General features: G+C 50.1%; 3 protein-coding genes and 1 pseudogene across 3 annotated transcripts; all 4 read left to right on the forward strand.

The window, feature by feature from the left end:
- Positions 1-182: 182 nt before the first annotated feature.
- LOC130524484 (odorant receptor 131-2-like) lies at positions 183-1,686 on the forward strand. Its single transcript, XM_057030667.1, has 2 exons — positions 183-338; positions 913-1,686. Exons 1-2 carry the CDS (start codon positions 183-185, stop codon positions 1,684-1,686), a joined length of 930 nt encoding a protein of 309 aa, XP_056886647.1.
- Positions 1,687-5,045: 3,359 nt separating this feature from the next.
- On the forward strand, positions 5,046-6,212 carry LOC130523922 (odorant receptor 131-2-like; annotated as a pseudogene).
- A 5,405-nt stretch (positions 6,213-11,617) lies between these two features.
- On the forward strand, positions 11,618-12,881 carry LOC130524418 (odorant receptor 131-2-like). The gene has a single exon (XM_057030533.1). It carries the CDS (start codon positions 11,884-11,886, stop codon positions 12,652-12,654), a length of 771 nt encoding a protein of 256 aa, XP_056886513.1. The 5' UTR covers positions 11,618-11,883; the 3' UTR covers positions 12,655-12,881.
- A 3,930-nt stretch (positions 12,882-16,811) lies between these two features.
- On the forward strand, positions 16,812-20,658 carry LOC130524245 (odorant receptor 131-2-like). Its single transcript, XM_057030192.1, has 4 exons — positions 16,812-17,088; positions 17,225-17,363; positions 18,644-19,069; positions 19,445-20,658. The coding sequence occupies exons 1-4, from the start codon at positions 16,895-16,897 to the stop codon at positions 19,685-19,687; spliced, it is 1,002 nt and encodes a 333-aa protein (XP_056886172.1). The 5' UTR covers positions 16,812-16,894; the 3' UTR covers positions 19,688-20,658.
- Positions 20,659-20,977: the final 319 nt, after the last annotated feature.

Here is a 20,977-nt window from a genome sequence, read left to right on the forward strand (position 1 = left end):
GGAGAAGAGGTTTGGGTCGTGGGTGGATCAGGAAGCATGTTCTCGGGGCGTTTCCTGGGACCGCTATAAACTGGTCCTCCTCAGCAGACCCACACTGGAGGATCCCACATGGTAGGTGTGACATCCCTGAACCACGGCAGGGTCAGAACCTAACCACCTTCACATTTGGGTCCTTTTGAAACATGAACCTTTCATCTGATAACAGCTCCGCCACCGTCGGGCCGACTCGGCGGGACTCGCTGGTCACGGCTCTGATCAAGAACCTGATCGTCACGCTTCTGTGTCTGATCATCAACTACATCAACGGGACGCAGATCCACACCTTCAGGAAGCACCAGGTGTGCACAGGTACCTTCCTCGTCCATGAACAGACCCGATTCTGCTGAAGTTCTGGGCCAGAGCCCAGGTGACCGTTTCAGATCATCTCTTCCTGCAGAATCGTGCACGTTGTGTTTGGTGTATATTTCAGTTGGTGTTTGAATCTGTGTGAGAAGTTTCCAGCGTTCCCAGAGAGGCAGAACTCTGGAGAATATTCCAGGTGCATTTCATGTTCCGTGCTTAGCTGAACTGTTCTGACTTTAATCAACTGGGAATTTTCACAGCTCCTTTTATGTAGTTTTTCCCCTTTTGAAGCAAAAGAAACGCAGCTTTAGGAATGTTTTGATCTGTGCCGTGACAACCATCATGATTCTGGTGTTCCTGGTGTCACTGGTGTTCCTGCTGTTACTGGTGTTCCTGGTGTTACTGGTGTTCCTGGTGTTACTGGTGTTCCTGGTGTTACTGGTGTTCCTGGTGTTACTGGTGTTCCTGGTGTTACTGGTGTTCCTGGTGTTACTGGTGTTACTGGTGTTCCTGGTGTTACTGGGAGGTTTGTGAACAGGAACTGACCTCCCTTCTGATCGGACCCCTCAGATCTTCAACTCCAACCCTCGTTACATCCTCTTCATCCACCTGGTGATCAACGACATGCTCCAGCTGTTCCTGTCGTCGCTCCTTCACGTCATCACCTACGTCTTCGTCAGAGTCAACGTCTCCTTCTGCAGCATCATCCTGGTCACCATCATCCTCACCACCCTCAACACCCCCCTCAACCTGGCCAGCATGGCCATCGAGCGCTACATCGCCATCTGCCTGCCCCTGCGCTACGGCCACATCTGCACCGTGAGGAAGACCTACAGTCTGATCGGGCTGATGTGGGTGCTGAGCGTCTTCGCCATCCTCCCTGACTTCTTCGCCCTGCTGACCACGCAGCCGCTGACCTTCTTCCACTCTCCGGTCATCTGCTTGAGGGAACAGGTGTTCAGAAGCGCCTACAGCGTCGTGAAGAGGGACGTCTCGCACACCATCTTCCTGGTCCTGGTCTGGCTCACGCTGGTCTACACCTACATCAACATCGTCTGTGCTGCCAAGAGAGCGAGCGCACAGGCTCAGAGGGCCAGGAACACCATTCTTCTGCACGCCTTCCAGGTCCTGCTGAGCATGCTGAACTATGTGCGGGTCCTGTTTGAACAGGGTCTGTTGCTCCTGCTGCCTGGTCACTACATGTCCATCATCTTTGCCTCCTACGTCATCATCCAGATCCTCCCGCGCTTCATTAGTCCGATCGTGTACGGGCTGCGTGACCAGACCTTCAGGAAATATGTCAGCAGGTATCTGCTGTGCAAGATGGGCCTCGGCGGCCATTAAAGGGCCCCCGTCCCAGAGTGGTCTGGCTCTGCTTCACCGTCTGTAGACCAAGCAGATGTGATGATCCAAGAATCTACAGACGGGCTCCACACGGATGAAGGCAAGAGGTCAAGATTCAGGGTCAAGGGTCAGGGTCAAGGTCACGACTGCAGCCCCAGCAGATCTTCACCAGACCTCATTTCCTGTTTTTGATGCTGAACGAACCTGCAGATTAATGAAATTTAAAAGTTAAAGTCAATGAAGTGAGAGCAGATTAACTGGACAGAGCAGCAAGTGTTAGCATGTGAACGCTAACGAACCCCAGAGAGACTTTCAGAAGTTGTTTTGTGTTGAGTTGTGTTGTGTTGTGTTGTGTTGTGTGTTTCTTTGTGTGTCCATACGAACACGTTCCTGCCTAATAAATAAATGAATGTGTGCAGTTTAATTTCATTTTCACAGAATGTTGTGAAGAGAGTTTTGGGAGAATTTACACTTTAGTCACATTCCCTCCCTTCCTCCCTCCCTTCCTGCCTTCCTCCCTCCCTTCCTTCCTCCCTTCCTCCCTCCCAGCCTTCCTCCCTTCCTTCCTCCCTCCCTCCCTTCCTGCCTTCCTCCCTCCCTTCCTCCCTCCCAGCCTTCCTCCCTTCCTTCCTCCCTCCCTGCCTTCCTCCCTCCCTTTCTCCCTCCCAGCCTTCCTCCCTCCCTCCCTTCCTCCCTTTCTCCCTCCAGCCTTCCTCCCTCCCTTCCTCCCTCCCTCCCCTCCTTCCACCCTCCCTTTCTCCCTCCCTTCCTGTCTTTAGTGGGGGGTCCAGATGCTCCCTCCCTGCCTTCATCCCTCCCTGCATTCCTCCCTCCCTCCCTATAAAGTATTCCCTTAAGGAGTTGAAAGAAAGGAAGGAATTCCTCCTGAATGAATTCCTCCCTTCCTCCCTCCTGCCTTCCTCCCTCCTCCCTCCCTTCCTCCTTCCTCCCTCCCTGCCTTCCTCCCTTCCTGCCTTCCTCCCTCCCTCCCTTCCTCCTTCCTCCCTCCCTTCCTTCCTCCCTCCCTCCCTTCCTGCCTTCCTCCCTCCCTTCCTTCCTCCCTCCCTTTCTCCCTCCAGCCTTCCTCCCTCCCTCCCTTCCTCCTCCCTTCCTCCCTCCCTTCCTCCCTCCTTTCTCCCTCCCAGCCTTCCTCCCTCCCTCCCTTCCTCCCTCCCTCCTTCCTCCCTCCCTTCCTCCTCCCTCCCTTCCTGTCTTTAGTGGGGGGTCCAGATGCTCCCTCCCTGCCTTCCTCCCTCCCTGCATTCCTCCCTCCCTCCCTTCCTCCCTTCCTCCCTTCCTGCCTTCCTCCCTCCTGCCTTCCTCCCTCCCTGCCTTCCTCCCTTCCTCCCTCCCTGCCTTCCTCCTCCCTCCCTTCCTCCCTTCCTCCCTCCCTGCCTTCCTCCCTTCCTCCCTCCTCCTCCCTCCCTTCCTCCTTCCTCCCTCCCTGCCTTCCTCCCTTCCTCCCTCCCTGCCTTCCTCCCTTCCTGCATTCCCCCTTTCCTCCCTCCCTTCCTGTCTTTAGTGGGGGGTCCAGATGCTCCCTCCCTCCCCACAGTCACGCTTGCTCCCAGAATCGAGCTTCCCTTTTGTTGCTTCCTTCCTTGTCACTAAAGACACTGAGTCCTGCATAAGCTCGTCCCTGGACGGGTCTTCAGCTGTGGACACCCACACAGGGACGATAATGGAAGTGCTGCAGGGTGACCCCCCCCCACGTGATCTTCAGTGTTTGGAGCTTCACATGCCTAGAGGCCTCTCTGTCCCTCCCTGTCCCTCCCTGTCCTCCTCTGTCCCTCCCTGTCCCTCCTGTCCTTCTCTGTCCCCGTCTGTCCCCCTCTGTCCCTACCTGTCCCCACCTGTCCCTCCCTGTCCCCATCTGTCCACCTCTGTCCCCCTCTGTCCCTGTGTCCCTCCCTGTCCCCCGCTGTCCCGCTCTGTCCCTCCCTGTCCACCTCTGTCCCCTTCTGTCCCCCTCTGTCTCTGTGTCCCTCCCTGTCCCCCTCTGTCCCTGTGTCCCTCCCTGTCCCCCTCTGTCCCTGTGTCCCTCCCTGTCCCTCTCTGTCCCCCTCTGTCCCCCTCTGTCCCTCTCTGAGGTTATACTAGAATAAGAATATAATAAATAGAATATTCAGGACTCCAAGTTGAACCTCCTGTAGTCAGAAGTTCTGGTGGAGAACCAGCAGGACCAGCAGGACCAGCAGGACCAGCAGAACCAGCAGGACCTCTGCAGTCTAATAGTTCTGTAACGATACGTTATTGGAGCTCAGCCGCACTCTGGAGGTGAAGGAGTTAAAGGTTTGTGGCTCCTCACACACTCGTTCCCAGTGGGGGTTTGGAGCAGCGCCCCTATAAGAGCCCGAGGGGGCGGCGCAGCACCACCACCAGCAGCACCGGCAGGTCGGCTGCACCTTCAGGTTTCTCATGTGAGACTTTGATCTGATCATATGTGTCGCCTCAATCTCTTTGATCTGATCATTTCTGTCACCTCAATCTCTTTGATCTGATCATTTCTGTTGTCTGTGGCTCTCTTTGATCTGATCATTTCTGTTGTCTGTGGGTCTCTTTGATCTGATCATTTCTGTCGCCTCGATCTCTTTGATCTGATAATTTCTGTCGTCTGTGGATCTCTTTGATCTGATCATTTCTGTCGCCTCAATCTCTTTGATCTGATCATCTCTGTCGTCTGTGGATCTCTTTGATCTGATCTTTTCTGTCGTCTCGATCTCTTTGATCTGATCATCTCTGTCGTCTGTGGATCTCTTTGATCTGATCATTTCTGTCGTCTCGATCTCTTTGATCTGATCATTTCTGTCGTCTGTGGGTCTCTTTGATCTGATCATTTCTGTCGTCTGTGGATCTCTTTGATCTGATCATTTCTGTTGTCTCGATCTCTTTGATCTGATCATTTCTGTCGTCTGTGGGTCTCTTTGATCTGATCATTTCTGTCATCTGTGGATCTCTTTGATCTGATCATTTCTGTTGTCTCGATCTCTTTGATCTGATCATTTCTGTCGTCTGTGGATCTCTTTGATCTGATCATTTCTGTTGTCTCGATGTCTTTGATCTGATCTTTTCTGTCGTCTCGATCTCTTTGATCTGATCATTTCTGTCGTCTGTGGATCTCTTTGATCCGATCATTTCTGTCGTCTGTGGATCTCTTTGATCTGATCATTTCTGTTGTCTCGATGTCTTTGATCTGATCTTTTCTGTCGTCTCGGTCTCTTTGATCTGATCATTTCTGTCGTCTGTGGATCTTTTTGATCTGATCATTTCTGTCGCCTCGGTCTCTTTGATCTGATCATTTCTGTCGTCTGTGGATCTCTTTGATCTGATAATTTCTGTCGTCATGGATCTTTAACAGGATGAATCTCACATCTGGGGGGACGAACGTGTCGCTGAGCCTCCAGGATGTGTTTGCTGCAGCTGTTGGGATGAACGTGACTGTTGTGGTGCTCTGCATCACCATCAACTACATCAACGCCACCATGGTCCACACCTTCAACAGACATCACGTGTGTGTTTTTGTCTTCTTACACTTAAAGTCTTCTGTAAGTGCACCAGATCCACCAGATCCACCAGATCCACCAGATCCACCAGATCAGCGCCACATGGATCCCTGTCCCGTCTGCTGCTGTCTAACTTCTGCTGTCTCCTTCAGATCTTCAGGACGAGCCCTCGGTTCATCCTCTTCATCCACCTGGTGATCAACGACATGATCCAGCTGAGCATCAGCAGCGCCCTCTTCGTGCTCAGCTACACCGTGCGCACCCTCTCCGTGCCCGTGTGTTGCCTCTTCATCGTCCCGGCCATCAGCACCACGCAGAACACGCCCCTCAACCTGTCCTTGATGGCGGCCGAGTGCTACCTGGCCGTCTGCCTGCCGCTGCGCTACACCTACATATGTACGGTTTCAGGACGCGCCTGAGCATCGCGCTGATGTGGACCACAGTCTACTCTCTGTCCTTCCAGATGTTGCCATACTGGTGGCCACGGAACCTCCGGACTTCAGACACTCTAGGATCCTGTGCAGCAGGGACTCGCTGTTCCGCAGCAGCGACAGTAAGACCAAGAGGGACGTGTCCCACATCTTCTTCCTGGTGCTGGTCTGGTCCACTCTCTTCTACACCTACTTCAGGATTCTGTTTGTGGCCAAAGCTGCTGACAGCGGTGCTAAAAAGGCTCGGAGCACCATCCTGCTGCACGGCTTCCAGATGTTGCTGTCCATGCTGATCTACGTGAGACCCATGGTGATGGAATTGGTGATGAAGCAGTTTCCTGCCCACTTGGCATCCGTCAACTTCTCTGTCTTCATCATCAATCAGATGCTCCCGCGCTTCCTCAGTCCTTTCATCTACGGCTTTCGAGACAAAACTTTCTGGAAGCACCTGAAGAAGTTCCTGTGTGCCACATTCACGGATGAACCATGAGGAAACATCGATCTTCTCGCCGCACGATGACCATCAAAACAGGAGAACGTGAACATTTCAGCCTTCCTGTCTGTCACATGACAAAAATAACCATTAAAGGAATTATTGTTGTGATCAAAGCAGAGGCCTGTTTTAACTGATGGAAAGATCTTTGATTTATGAGAGGAGAGGAGAGGAGAGGAGAGGAGAGGAGAGGAGAGGAGAGGAGAGGAGAGGAGAGGAGGGGAGGAGGGAGAGGAGAGGAGAGGGAGGAGAGGAGAGGAGAGGAGAGGAGGAGAGGGGAGGGGAGAGGGGAGGAGAGGAGAGGGGAGGGGAGAGGAGAGGAGGAGAGGAGAGGAGAGGAGAGGAGAGGAGAGGAGAGGAGGGGAGGGGAGAGGGGAGGAGAGGAGAGGAGAGGAGAGGAGGAGAGAGGAGGGGAGGAGGGGAGGAGGGGAGGGGAGCTGGAGGCCTCTTAAAGAGTTGTTTGGACACCCTGATAATAAAGAACCACAACAGTCCAGCCTGGAAGGAACACGTCTCTGTGTTCATCCCAAACCCACCATGTGTTTCTCCAGAGATCCGTCGTTAGAATCTCGTCTCCGCTGACGACTCGATTTCTTCTTTAATTGAGGAAAATAAGAACAACCTCAGGTTTCTTTTCAGCACTGTGGCCAAATTAACTAAGAGTCACCATCACTGGATCCTGATGTGTTAGCAAATTATAGGCCGATATCCAACCTTCCTTTGATCTCTAAAGTTCTAGAGAAGGTGGTGGTGACTCAGTTCCTGGAGCACCTGCAGAGGAACAGCCTGTTTGAGATGTTTCAGTCAGGCTTTAGAGCTCACCACAGCACTTCTTAAAGTCACTAATGATCTTCTCATAGCTTCAGATCATGGACTGGTCTCTATGCTGGTTCTGCTGGACCTCAGTGCTGCTTTTGATCCAGTAGATCACAGCATCCTGTTACATAGACTGGAACATGTGATTGGGATTAAAGGGACAGCACTAGACTGGTTTAGATCATATTTATCTGATAGATACCACTTTGCCCATGTCCATGGTGTTCCCTCCTCATACAGTAGGGTTAGCCATGGAGTTCCTCAAGGTTCTGGACTTGGACCAATCCTCTTCACATTGTACATGCTTCCCTTAGGGAACATTATTCGGCAGCATGGGATAAATTTTCATTGTTATGCTGATGACACTCAGCTCTATTTATCCATGAAACCAGAGGAGACAGAGAAGTTAGTGAAGCTCCAGACCTGTCTTAAAGACATAAAGTCCTGGATGTCTTCAAATTTCCTCCTCCTTAACCCAGGAAAAACTGAGGTCATGGTGTTTGGTCCTGAACCTCTCAGGGATAGATTAGATCACATGATCACTCTAGATCACTGTTTCCCAAAGTGGGTCGCAGACCCGTTTTCAGTGGGTCGTGGGCCTTTGCCTGGGGAAGGAAATGCTAAAAAAAAAAAAAAAAAAATTAATTGAGTGTAATTCATACTCCTTAACAGTAGGTGGCGTTGACATCCGCCATTTCACACCATAGAAAAAGAACTGCAAAGTTTGTTTACATATGTTGAGCATGGCGAAATGCAGATACAACGAAGAATATATGAGATATGGATTTTCTTATCTTGAAGAGAAAGGAGGACAAAAACCTCTGTGTTTTGTGTAGCGAGGTGCTGGCACATGAAAGCATGAAGCATTTGGAAACAAAACACCACACTCTCAAAGATAAACCTGTTGAGTACTTCAGAAGACGACTTCAAGACCTGAGGACATCACAAAAGTGTCTTACTTATTCGTGCTCGAAGCAAGAACAGGCACTGCGTGCATCTTCCAGGTGGCACATCGTATTGCGAAGTTAAAAAAGCCCCACACCATTGCAGAGGACCTCATCTTACCTGCAGCTATGGACATGGTCAGAGAGGTTTTGGATCAATCCGCAGCTGATAAACTAAAAACTATACCTCTGTCAAATGACACAATAAGTAGGCGAATTGAAGACCTGTCGGCGGACATCAAACAACAGACCACAGCTCGCATTAAGGCAAGTGGTCATTTTGATTTACAAATGGATGAATCTACTGACATAACAAACAAAGCAGTTTTACTTGTTTACGTGAGACATGTGTGGGACGGAGACTTACAGGAACACTTTCTCTGCTCAAGAGAGCTCCTTACTACTACGACTGCAGAAGACATTTTCAGCTCCGTGGACTTGTATTTGAGTTCAGTGGGCCTAAGCTGGGACATGTGCGTCGGTATCACAACTGATGGTGCTGCCTCCATGATAGGAAAAAACTCGGGGGTCGTGAGGAGAATACTTGAGAAAGCTCCGAATGCAACATGGAACCACTGTTTTTTGCATCGGGAGGCCCTAGAAGCAAAGGATATGGTACCTGTACTTCATGGAACATTAAAAGATGTCATCCAAGTGGTAAACTACATTAAACGGAGTGCAAAGAACACCCGATGTTTTCAAAAACTATGCCAAGATCTTGGTAGTGACCATGTACAAGTGTTGCATCATGCCGAGGTACGTTGGCTTTCGAGGGGAAAGGTATTGTCCCGTTTTTATGAACTACGAGCTGAAATCGCAGCCTTTCTTGCCCAGAACAATTCGCCTCTTGCAGACCTGTTTAGTAACAGTGTGGGGCTCGCACACGTTGCTTATCTTGCGGGTGTGTTTGACCAGTTAAATGCATTAAATGTGCCTGTACAGGGGAGAGGGCACAACATTTTTGAACAATATGACAAAATCGAAGCTTTCAAAAAAAAGATCTCCTTATGGGCAAGTCATGTTTCTAAAAACCGGCTCGACATGTTCCCCAATGCCTTTAATGAGGGACAGCAACTGGACACGGCAGGAACAAATGTAATGTCGAAAACAATCACGACACATCTGAATAAACTTCTGGAGCAGTTTAATCACCACTTTCCCGAGAAACAGAGGGATGATGACTGGATACGCGACCCCTTTGGAATCGACATGGAAAGCATCACGTTGCCAAGCAACGAAGAGAGTATGCTGGTGGAGCTGTCATGTGACCGCACACTGAAAAGGAAATTCATGGCGGTAAGCCTCTCCCATTTCTGGTGCAGCATTGTGATGAGCGAGTATCCTTCCCTTGCCACTCGAGCAGTAAAGATCCTCTTGCCATTCAGCACTACCTATCTCTGTGAGTGTGGCTTCTCAGCTCTGGTTCAGCTGAAGACAAAGCACCGAAACAGACTGGACATTGAACATGACCTCAGAGTTGCTTTGTCTACTGTAACTCCAGACTTTGAGACTCTTGTCAAAGGGAATATTTCCCTCTCTATTATTACCACTTGAAGTCATTTTGGTTCATCAATAAACTTGTTTTTTTGTGTTGGCATTCTGTGGTATTCTATTCTACTATCTCCGATTCTCTGATCCAAAATGCTGCAGCCAGAGTTCTGACAGGTACTGACCACAGAGATCACATGACTCCTGGACTGGCGTCGCTTCATTGGCTGCCCGTTAAATTTAGAATAATTTTTAAAACCCTCCTCCTGACCTACCAGGTCCTCAGAGGCCTAGCTCCATCCTACCTGGAGGAGCTAGTGACCCCTTATCAGCCCAATAGACCGTTCCGCTCTCAGGATGCTGGTCTACTTGTGGTTCCCAGAGTCTCTAGGAGTAGAATGGGGGGCCGAGCATTTAGCTACCAGGCCCCCCTGCTTTGGAACCAGCTCCCTGTCCAGGTACGGGAGGCTGACTCCATCGCTACTTTAAGATCAGATTTAAAACCTTACTCTTTGAAAAACTGAAAAACTCCTCTCCTCTCCTCTCCTCTCCTCTCCTCGAAGAGAAGAGAAGAGAAGAGAAGAGAAGAGAAGAGAAGAGAAGAGAAGAGAAGAGAAGAGAAGAGAAGAGAAGAGAAGAGAAGAGAAGAGAAGAGAAGAGAAGAGAAGAGAAGAGAAGAGAAGAGAAGAGAAGAGAAGAGAAGAGAAAAGAAGAGAAGAGAAGAGAAGAGAAGAGAAAAGAAGAGAAGAGAAAAGAAGAGAAGAGAAGAGAAGAGAAGAGAAGAGAAGAGAAGAGAAGAACTCTCCTCTCCTCTCCCCCTCGCCCTCCCTCTCCTCTCCTCTCCTCTCCTCTCCTCCTCTCCTCTCCTCTCCTCTCCTCTCCTCTCATAAATCAAAGATCTTTCCACCAGTTAAAACAGGCCTCTGCTTTGATCACAACAATAATTCCTTTAATGGTTATTTTGTCATGTGACAGACAGGAAGGCTGAAATGTTCACGTTCTCCTGTTCTGATGGTGTTGTGTACCAGGCAGGTCACCAGAGTCGGGGTTGGGCAGAAAGCAGCACCGGCGTCGTGCTAACAGCCTTAGCTTCCACCAGGAACGAGGAGGAGTCAGCAAGTTCTGGTTCTTGCTCGCTGTTATTTGAGGTCTTTTATGTCTGTTGTGTAAAGAACATTTTGAAGATATTATTTCTGTGGTGTTCTTGGATGTTTCTGGGTTTGTGCTCAGCTCATAGAGAATTAATGAGTTAAATTCTGTAACAATAAAAAGATCTTCATCACTCAGACCAAAACAATGTCTAATCAAAGCTCCAGTCGCTTACATTAGCTCAACTGGCTATGGTTGCTATGGAAACGCATAGAGAATCCTGTTTGATCATTTTAAATCTGTTTTTTAAAGATTCATTTTCGATGAAAGAGGATCAGTTTTTAAAGTCAGTGAAATAAATGGATGATTGTTTGTGGTCCATGTGATCTCCGGTGTCATGACGACCCGAGGGTGTCGAGTCCTGAGAGTTTAAAGGCTCGACCCGTCAGGCGGAGCTCAGTCTGACTCAGGTGGGCAGAACCCACCAGAACCGACAGGTAGCGTCAGTCTCCAGACCCTGAGTCTTGGATTCTAAAGCAGAACAATATTTACTGTCTAAAGTGGTGTGTGTGTGTGTGTGTGTGTGTGTGGTGTGTGTGTGTGTGTGTGTGTGTGTGTGTGATCTGCTGTATCACTGAGGATCCTTTTTAATGCAACAGATCAACATTTAAACGGACTTTTGTTAAATCTTGTGTAACACTTGTTTGCGCAGCAGCAGCTGACAGGTGAACGACGTCACCTGAGGCCCTGCAGGCTGATCTCTGATCAGTTATTGATCACCAGAAGAGGTGAGATCAGTGTTGGGGTTTGATCACTTCCGTGTTGTGAAAGCTTTGAAGTCTTCGTGTGCCAGAAATGTCACCTGTGTTGATCTGAAATGGACCATATTTGTGTTTCTCAGGTCTCAGTGAAGTATGAGCTCCTCACAGAGCAACGCGACGATTCCTCAGGTCGGCTGTGTTCAGCTTTTTTAGGTGTTTGGTTTTTAACCCTCTTTCTGGCTCCCATCCTGTTAACAGAAAACTGATGATTGGAGACAGAATCATCACTCACGCTGATTTCATTCAAATCAAACCAATTGTTATTGTGTTTCCTCCTCAAATCCACGTTTCCTAAAGCTCAAATCTACCTGCAGCGTCCTCCCACCTGTGTAGCGTAGAACTGACCTCTGCCTCTCTGGCTCCCCCTGCTGGTCACAGGGCGCGGTCGTCAGGGACGCCTACGTCACAGCCCTGCTCAAGAACCTGATCGTGGTTTTGGTCTGGTTCGTCCTCAGCTCCATCAACGGCTCATTGGTGGTGACCTTCTTTAAACACCAGGTTCACACACACACACACACACACGCACACACGCACACACACACACACACACTCACACATTCTGTCTTCCTCCAGGGATTCTATGAAGACCCTCGTTACATCCTCTTCATCCACATGGTCATCAATGATGCCATTCAGCTGACCGTCACCACCCTGCTCTTCATCCTCAGCTACGTTCTCTACAAGATTAATGTGGCCGTGTGCTGCGTCTTCATCCTGCTGGCGGTTTTCACCACCAGAAACACCCCCATCAACCTAGCTAGCATGGCTATAGAGCGCTACATTTCCATCTGCGAGCCTTTGCGTCACGCCCAGATCTGCACCGTCAGGAGAACTTACATTGTGATCAGCCTGATCTGGTTCATGTGTGTTGCTCCAGACATCACAGATTTATTTGTCACGCTGGCGACCGAGTCCCTCAGCTTCTTCCATCAGTCAGTCTTCTGCCTGCGAAACAACATCTTCAAGGATCCCGTCCTGGCTCACAAAAGGCAGGCCTTCGATATCATCTACTTCTCCTTGGTCTTTCTGACTCTGGTCTTCAGCTACTTAAAAATCCTGTTTGCAGCACGAGCGCTTTCCACAGAGAAGACCTCCGCCCTGAGAGCCAGAAACACCATCCTGCTCCACGGAGTGCAGCTCTTCATGTGCATGCTCTCCTACATTTCCCCCAGCGTGGAGATCGCCCTTCACCTCATCTTCCCTGGGTGGATCCTGGAGATCAGGTTTGCAAACTACCTGATTGTCTACATCCTGCCCCGCTTCCTCAGCCCAATCATCTATGGCTTCAGAGACAAAAAGTTCAGGAAATACTTGAAGATGAACCTTCAGATCAGAAGGTGCGGCGTCCCCCGGCCGGAGGTGGCCCCCGTGAACACACTCTGAAACACACCCTTAACAAACAAAGTGAAGTCATCAATCTCTCCATCAGCCTCAAATCCAATCAAAAAGGGCTGATCAATAAACCTGACCAGGCTGAAGTCCCACAACTACCTGAGGAGGCGGCCGAGCGACCTGGTCCAGAGTGTTCCACATGAAACCGGACTGAACTGGACCTCTGGAGGCATCTGAAGTCTTTGGGCTGATAAAGTGTCAATAAACCATGAAAATCATTTGGTTTGTTATTATTGCTGCAACTGAGATTTCACAGCATCAGGAAAATAATCACATGTGTAACCTGCTCTTCTGGAAGGGGACATAACAAGTCAGAGCTCACACATGATCTGGACCGACCCTGAGACATTCACACATGATCTGGTCCAACCTGAGACATTCACACATGATCTGGTCCAACCCTGAGACATTCACACATGATCTGGTCCAACCCTGAGACGTTCACACATGATCTGGACCGACCCTGAGACATTCACACATGATCTGGTCCAACCCTGAGACATTCACACATGATCTGGTCCAACCCTGAGACGTTCACACATGATCTGGACCACCCTGAGACATTCACACATGATCTGGTCCAACCCTGAGACGTTCACACATGATCTGGACCGACCTGAGACGTTCACACATGATCTGGTCCAACCCTGAGACATTCACACATGATCTGGTCCAACCCTGAGACGTTCACACATGATCTGGTCCAACCCTGAAACGTTCACACATGATCTGGTCCAACCCTGAGACATTCACACATGATCTGGACCAACCCTGAGACATTCACACATGATCTGGTCCAACCCTGAGACATTCACACATGATCTGGACCAACCCTGAGACGTTCACACATGATCTGGACCAACCCTGAGACGTTCACACATGATCTGGTCCAACCCTGAGACATTCACACATGATCTGGACCAACCCTGAGACATTCACACATGATCTGGACCGACCCTGAAACGTTCACACATGATCTGGTCCAACCCTGAGACGTTCACACATGATCTGGTCCAACCCTGAGACATTCACACATGATCTGGTCCAACCCTGAGACATTCACACATGATCTGGTCCAACCCTGAGACGTTCACACATGATCTGGACCGACCCTGAGACGTTCACACATGATCTGGACCAACCCTGAGACATTCACACATGATCTGGTCCAACCCTGAGACGTTCACACATGATCTGGACCAACCCTGAGACATTCACACATGATCTGGTCCAACCTGAGACGTTCACACATGATCTGGACTGACCCTGAGACGTTCACACATGATCTGGTCCAACCCTGAGACATTCACACATGATCTGGTCCAACCCTGAGACGTTCACACATGATCTGGTCCAACCCTGAAACGTTCACACATGATCTGGTCCAACCCTGAGACGTTCACACATGATCTGGTCCAACCCTGAGACGTTCACACATGATCTGGTCCCATCCAAGATCAACGCTGGCAAAACCAAGGAGCTGGTGGTGGATCTCCGCAGGCGTAACAACCCCCCGCCTGCACCAGTGAACGTCCTGGGAACGGATGTTGACGTGGTGGAGTCCTCCAAGTACCTGGGTGTTCACCTGAACAATAACCTGGACTGGACACACAACACAGACGCCCTGGTCAAGAAGGGCAACAGCAGACTGTTCCTGCTCAGGAGGCTGAGGTCTCAGGGACCCCTCCTGAGGACTTTCTATGACTCTGTGGTGGGATCAGCCATCTTCTACGGGACTGTCTGCTGGTCCAGTAGCATCACGGACAGGGACAGGAAGAGGATGGACAGACTGGTGAGGAGGGCCAGCTCTGTCCTGGGATGTCCCCTGGACAGGGACAGGAGGAGGACGGACAGACTGGTAAGGAGGGCCAGCTCTGTCCTGGGATGTCCCCTGGACAGGGACAGGAGGAGGACGGACAGACTGGTAAGGAGGGCCAGCTCTGTCCTGGGATGTCCCCTGGACAGGGACAGGAAGAGGATGGACAGACTGGTGAGGAGGGCCAGCTCTGTCCTGGGATGTCCCCTGGACTCGGTGGAGGTGGTGGGGGACGGGAGGATGATGGCTCAGCTGTCCTCCATGTTGGACAACACGTCCCCCCCCCACAGGACACCCTGACTCCACCCTCGCTGGGTGGAGGAGAGGTATCGCAGCTCTCTCCTGCCGGCTGCTGTCAGACTGCACAATAAACATAACGATGCTAACACAATCTGAATATTATATATTCTGATGTGTATATTGTATTCACCCTCTGTACCTGTACAGGTACACAGGGGCCGAGTATCCATTTACCTGGATTATTGTAAATATACATCCTCTTTGTATATTCCAGATCCTGTTCTATTCTATTCTATTCTATCTTATTTTTCTCTGCTGCTGTTGCACTGTAAATGTCCCCGTGTGGGACAATAAAGGACCTGAATCTGAATCTGAATCCTGAGATGTTCACATATGATCATGACTAACCCGAAGATCTTCACACATGATCTGGTCCAACTCTGGGATGCTCACACATGATCTTGTGAAACACTTTGATATTCACACATGTCTTAAAGTCCTGGTCCTGAACTGGCACCAGACCAGGTTTATGGAACAAGTTGTGGCAGCGCTGAAGGTGAACCTGAAGCAGAGACCTGCCAACGTGCTGGAGGTTCCAGAGGAATCACCTTGTTTTCCATCTGACTGTCGGGGGATCCGGTGGGTCCTGAAGGGATCCAGAACATGACCTGTGACATCAGGACCGCGTCCACGCCCATGAGCACAGCGACATGAAGAAAAGACGCTGAGAAGCTCCTGCAGAGGCTCCAGCAGCTCAGCAGGTACCTGCGCTCCCGCGTGTCCTGCTGGTTCTACTGGTGCTGATCCAGGTTCTGATCATTTCTTCTTCATTGATTAATCTGTACAGATCGCCTCCATGACGGTCCAGGCTTTGGGCTGGACGGAACCGGCGCCTCGGTGAGAGCAGGCAGGTGAGACACGAGCAAATGAGGTTTTCTGCATATTTACACATGCTGAGATGTTCTGACATCAAAACATAAAAGAACCTTTTTGGGCCAGAAGCTGAATTCTGCTGCAGGCTCATCACAGCTCTTTGATGTTCTGGTGGTTCCGTCTCAGAGGTTCTTTAGTTTGGGTCTGAGGTTCTCTGGAGCTTCCAGAAGCTGATTTCTGACTTTGATCTGACGTCCTCACAGAAAAGTCTTTTGATCCTCGGATCAAAGTGATTTATTGAATTTTAAACTGTGAATTAATCAAAACTCTTTGAGGGAGAAGCATCAGGATGTGTTCGGGTACCAGCTGCTCACATCTGGAAATGTTTCCATCAGGAGCTTTCACACATGATACCTGCTCAATACTCGACCCTGGCACCTGCTTCAGTCTGTCCCTTTACTTTATTCACACCTGAACCCGACTCATTTAAGCTCATTTAGGCTCATTTAGGCTCATTTAGGCTCTTTTATGCTCATTTAGGCTCATTTAGGCTCTTTTACGCTTATTTATGCTTATTTATGCTTATTTAGGCTCATTTATGCTCATTTAGGCTCTTTTATGCTCATTTAGGCTCATTTAGGCTCTTTTACGCTTATTTATGCTCATTTAGGCTCATTTATGCTCATTTATGCTCATTTAGGCTCTTTTATGCTCATTTAGGCTCATTTAGGCTCATTTAGGCTCATTTATGCTCATTTAGGCTCATTTAGGCTCTTTTAGGCTCTTTTATACTCATTTAGGCTCATTTAGGCTCATTTAGGCTCATTTAGGCTCTTTTATGCTCATTTTCCACAGTTTTGCTGGAAAAAAGGATGAAAAAGTGAAAGAACCAACAAGTTTCTTCAGAACCTGTCCAGTAGGGGGCGCTGTGGCCGCGCTGAGGGGGCTTCAGGAAAATACGGAAAAAAGGTGCCATCGATCGATTTGACGTCAGACTTCGAATCTTTCTGGTTTCAGTGATGACGGAATCATCACAAGAAAACGTGATTTCAATTTTAGTGTAGCGAAACTGTTGATTTAGTCTGATTTAAGTTCTAAACATTTAAACATTTAAACATTCTAAAGGCGGCAGCAGAATCTGCTGATTTAGTTCACTGATCACATAAATGCTTCAAACGCGCTTTTTCTGTTGTTCCTTCGTTCGTTTTTAAACCTCCTATCAGCTCTTGTGTTTAAATTCGTGTAAAACATCTGTGAAACTAAAGTGTTGGTGAATTCAGCCGTCAGAGCTCCGGTGACCAGATGTTCCTGAACGCCTCCTCTCCGAACCCTCTGGACCTGCTGTGTAACGGCAGCTCTGCGCTGCCAGGGGGCGCTGTGGCCGCCTACAAAGACAGCTTCGCTAACGCTCTCGCCAAGAACATCGTGGCCATGCTGGTGTGGCTGGTCCTCTCCATCATCAACAGCAGCATGGTCTACACCTTCCTGCAGCACAGGTGCCACCTCCACGTGCACCACGATCACCTCCACGTGCACCACGATCACCTCCACGTGCACCACGATCACCTCCTCACCCACCAACCAGTAGATGTTTACTCACTCAAATCAGCCGTCTGTCCTCTCTGATTCCAGCCTCTTCTACGAGAACCCTCGCTACATCCTGTTCATCTACATGGTGATCAACGACGCTCTGCAGCTCAGCCTGGTCACGGCGCTCTACGTGCTGAGCTACATCTTCAGGATGATCCACACCTCCGTCTGCTGCTGCCTGGTGATTGTAGCCCACTCAGAAGCTCGTGGCTGCTCCCCAGCCTGAGGAAAAGCCTGTGTTCCTCTTGCTGCTCCTCCTGCTGTTCCTCCTGCTGTTCCTCCTGCTGTTCCTCGTGCTGTTCCTCAGGCTGTTCCTCCTGCTGCTCCTCGTGCTGTTCCTCGTGCTGTTCCTCGTGCTGTTCCTCAGGCTGTTCCTCGTGCTGTTCCTCAGGCTGTTCCTCAGGCTGTTCCTCCTGCTGTTCCTCGTGCTGTTCCTCAGGCTGTTCCTCCTGCTGCTCCTCGTGCTGTTCTCAGGCTGTTCCTCCTGCTGCTCCTCGTGCTGTTCCTCGTGCTGTTCCTCGTGCTGTTCCTCAGGCTGTTCCTCATGCTGTTCCTCAGGCTGTTCCTCCTGCTGCTCCTCGTGCTGTTCCTCAGGCTGTTCCTCCTGCTGTTCCTCGTGCTGTTCCTCCTGCTGTTCCTCCTGCTGTTCCTCCTGCTGTTCCTCATGCTGTTCCTCCTGCTGTTCCTCGTGCTGTTCCTCCTGCTGTTCCTCCTGCTGTTCCTCGTGCTGTTCCTCCTGCTGTTCCTCCTCCTGCTGTTCCTCGTGCTGTTCCTCCTGCTGTTCCTCGTGCTGTTCCTCGTGCTGCTCCTCAGGCTGTTCCTCGTGCTGTTCCTCGTGCTGCTCCTCAGGCTGTTCCTCAGGCTGTTCCTTGTGCTGCTCCTCAGGCTGTTCCTCAGGCTGTTCCTCCTGCTGCTCCTCTTGCTGTTCCTCAGGCTGTTCCTCCTGCTGTTCCTCGTGCTGTTCCTCAGGCTGTTCCTCCTGCTGTTCCTCCTGCTGCTCCTCAGGCTGTTCCTCAGGCTGTTCCTCGTGCTGTTCCTCGTGCTGTTCCTCAGGCTGTTCCTCCTGCTGTTCCTTGTGCTGTTCCTCAGGCTGTTCCTCCTGCTGTTCCTTGTGCTGTTCCTCAGGCTGTTCCTCCTGCTGTTCCTCCTGCTGTTCCTCCTGCTGCTCCTCAGGCTGTTCCTCAGGCTGTTCCTCGTGCTGTTCCTCGTGCTGTTCCTCAGGCTGTTCCTCCTGCTGTTCCTTGTGCTGTTCCTCAGGCTGTTCCTCCTGCTGTTCCTCCTGCTGTTCCTCCTGCTGTTCCTCCTGCTGTTCCTCCTGCTGCTCCTCATGCTGCTCCTCATGCTGTTCCTCCTGCTGTTCCTCGTGCTGTTCCTCCTGCTGCTCCTCCTGCTGCTCCTCAGGCTGCTCCTCCTGCTGGGGAGCAGCATGTGACTTGGCTCTGTCCGTCCTGCTTCCCTCAGATCATGCTGGCTGTCCTCACCACCCGCTCCACCCCTCTCATCCTGGCCGGCATGGCGGTGGAGCGCTACATCTCCATCTGCTTCCCTCTGCACTACGGCCAGATGTGCACCATCTCCCGCACCCTCCTGCTGATTGGCTGCATCCTGCTGCTCACCATCGTGCCCCCCATCTCCGACCTGCTCATCACCATCGTCCACGAGCCCCTCGGCTTTTTCCGCAGCACCATTTTCTGCGACCACCCGCTGCTCTTCCGTCACCGCTCCATCTACTACAAGAACTGCGTGTTTGACGGCGTCTACCTGTCCTTCGTGGCTCTGATGCTGCTCTACACCTACTGCAAGATCATGCTGACGGCGCACGCAGCCTCGGCGGGCCTGGCCTCCATCAGGAGGGCCAGGAACACCGTGCTGCTCCACGGGCTGCAGGTGGGTGTTCCGCCGCAGAAGCTGCTTCCTGTTCCTGCTCGATGGCGTCGCCACGGTTTTTGTTTGAGCACGTTTACAGGAGCGGACGCACAAACCTGCTAACTGACCACACAGTGAAGGTTCTCCTCATCCAGCTTTGGAGGAGGGATGAGGTGGAGACATGTTAGCTTCTTCTGGCTTCTGTTAGCTTCTGCTGGCTTCTGTTGGCTTCTGTTAGCTTCTGTTAGCTTCTGCTAGCTTCTGTTGACTTCTTCTGGCTTCTGTTAGCTTCTGCTGGCTTCTGCTGGCTTCTGCTAGCTTCTGCTAGCTTCTGCTAGCTTCTGCTGGCTTCTGCTGGCTTCTTGAGGGGTTGATGAAGTTCTTCTTCTCTTCCAGCTGTTGCTCTGCATGCTGGCCTTCGTGGTTCCGTCCCTTCAGGCGGCGCTCATCTCCCTCTTCCCCCGCCTGGGGCTGGAGATCCGATACATCTTCTATCTGGTCGTCTACATCATCCCTCGTTTCATGAGTCCGGTCATTTACGGTTTTCGAGATGAGCAGTTCAGGAAGTACTGGACCCGGTTCTTGTCCTGCTGCGATGGGACCCGGGTCAGACCAACCCCACTGAAGGTGCACCTGTAGGAGAAACTCTCAGGAACGTGTATCTACACAGGACAGCGGTTTCCATGGTGACGACTAAAAACGGTCGATTGGTTAAACTGCGATCAAGAGAATTCAAACAAAATCATCATATTATTGACAAACAGCTCCAGACAACAATCTGCTTCAGAATCCAGATCAGATCCAGACCTGGATCCTGATCCTGGTCCAGACCTGGATCCTGGATCCTGATCCTTATCCGGGTCCTGATCCTTATCCTGATCCTAAACCAGATCCAGATCCAGACCTGGATCTTGACCATGATCCAAATCCCTCCCCTCTACCTGGATGTGAGTTTCTGTCCCATCTGTCCTCTGGTTAGACTGGGAACTGGTTAGACTGGGAGCTGGTTAGACTGGGAGCTGGTTAGACTGGGAACTGGTTAGACTGGGAGCTGGTTAGACTGGGAACTGGTTAGACTGGGAACTGGTTAGACTGGGTGCTGGTTAGACTGGGTGCTCGTTAGACTGGGAGCTGGGTAGACTGGGAACTGGTTAGACTGGGAGCTGGTTAGACTGGGAGCTGGTTAGACTGGGTGCTGGTTAGACTGGGAGCTGGTTAGACTGGGAGCTGGTTAGACTGGGTGCTCGTTAGACTGGGAGCTGGTTAGACTGGGAGCTGGTTAGACTGGGAACTGGTTAGACTGGGAGCTGGTTAGACTGGGAACTGGTTAGACTGGGCTGAATCAGAACCAGAATCTCATTGATCAATGTGTACTCTGTGGATTAAATTAGATTCCATTATAAGAATCTTAAAACTTTTCCGGATAGAAAATGTCTTAATTTTTATTTGTTAACAAAATATTCGGTCATTTTGAGTCGTTATTTTCCTTCAGTTTCCATCGTTATATTTTCCTTGTTCTTGTACGTAATGTTGTATTATGCTGTCAAACTAACAGAGCGGCTTCTGTAAATAAATAGATAAATAAATAAATAAATAAATAAATTCTGAAAGTCTTTGTTGATAAAAGATCATGAGGTTTTCGGCCCATCTGCACCAGCACCATTTGTCCACTAGAGGGAACCATCGTCATGCATCATCTGCTTTTTAAAAGGTTTCGCGTTTATATTCATTTCAGTAATAATGTAGTTAGTATTTCGGGTTTTATTAAATATCTTTGTGAATAAAACAATCTCATTCGCCTGAGATGTGCAGAATTAAACGAATTCCTCCAATATGGGACAGACCGGACTGTCTTCAAAGTTCTTTACAATTTAGGTTCAAGTTTGCATATATTTTACTATATTTGTTTTTGTTTGTACTATATATTCG

This window comes from Takifugu flavidus, chromosome 4 (genome assembly GCF_003711565.1).
Source record: "Takifugu flavidus isolate HTHZ2018 chromosome 4, ASM371156v2, whole genome shotgun sequence".
In the NCBI taxonomy this organism is placed as follows: Eukaryota; Metazoa; Chordata; class Actinopteri; order Tetraodontiformes; family Tetraodontidae; genus Takifugu; species Takifugu flavidus.

Excerpts from the sequence above, each read along its gene's own strand:
- LOC130524484 (XM_057030667.1), top strand. The coding sequence starts at position 183 with ATGAACCTTTCATCTGATAACAGCTCCGCCACCGTCGGGCCGACTCGG. Across the intron at positions 339-912 it reads ACACCTTCAGGAAGCACCAG|ATCTTCAACTCCAACCCTCG; the intron begins GTGTGCACAGGT and ends CGGACCCCTCAG.
- LOC130524418 (XM_057030533.1), top strand. The coding sequence starts at position 11,884 with ATGGTCATCAATGATGCCATTCAGCTGACCGTCACCACCCTGCTCTTC.
- LOC130524245 (XM_057030192.1), top strand. The coding sequence starts at position 16,895 with ATGTTCCTGAACGCCTCCTCTCCGAACCCTCTGGACCTGCTGTGTAAC. Across the intron at positions 17,089-17,224 it reads TACACCTTCCTGCAGCACAG|CCTCTTCTACGAGAACCCTC; the intron begins GTGCCACCTCCA and ends CTCTGATTCCAG. Across the intron at positions 19,070-19,444 it reads TGCTGCTCCACGGGCTGCAG|CTGTTGCTCTGCATGCTGGC; the intron begins GTGGGTGTTCCG and ends CTTCTCTTCCAG.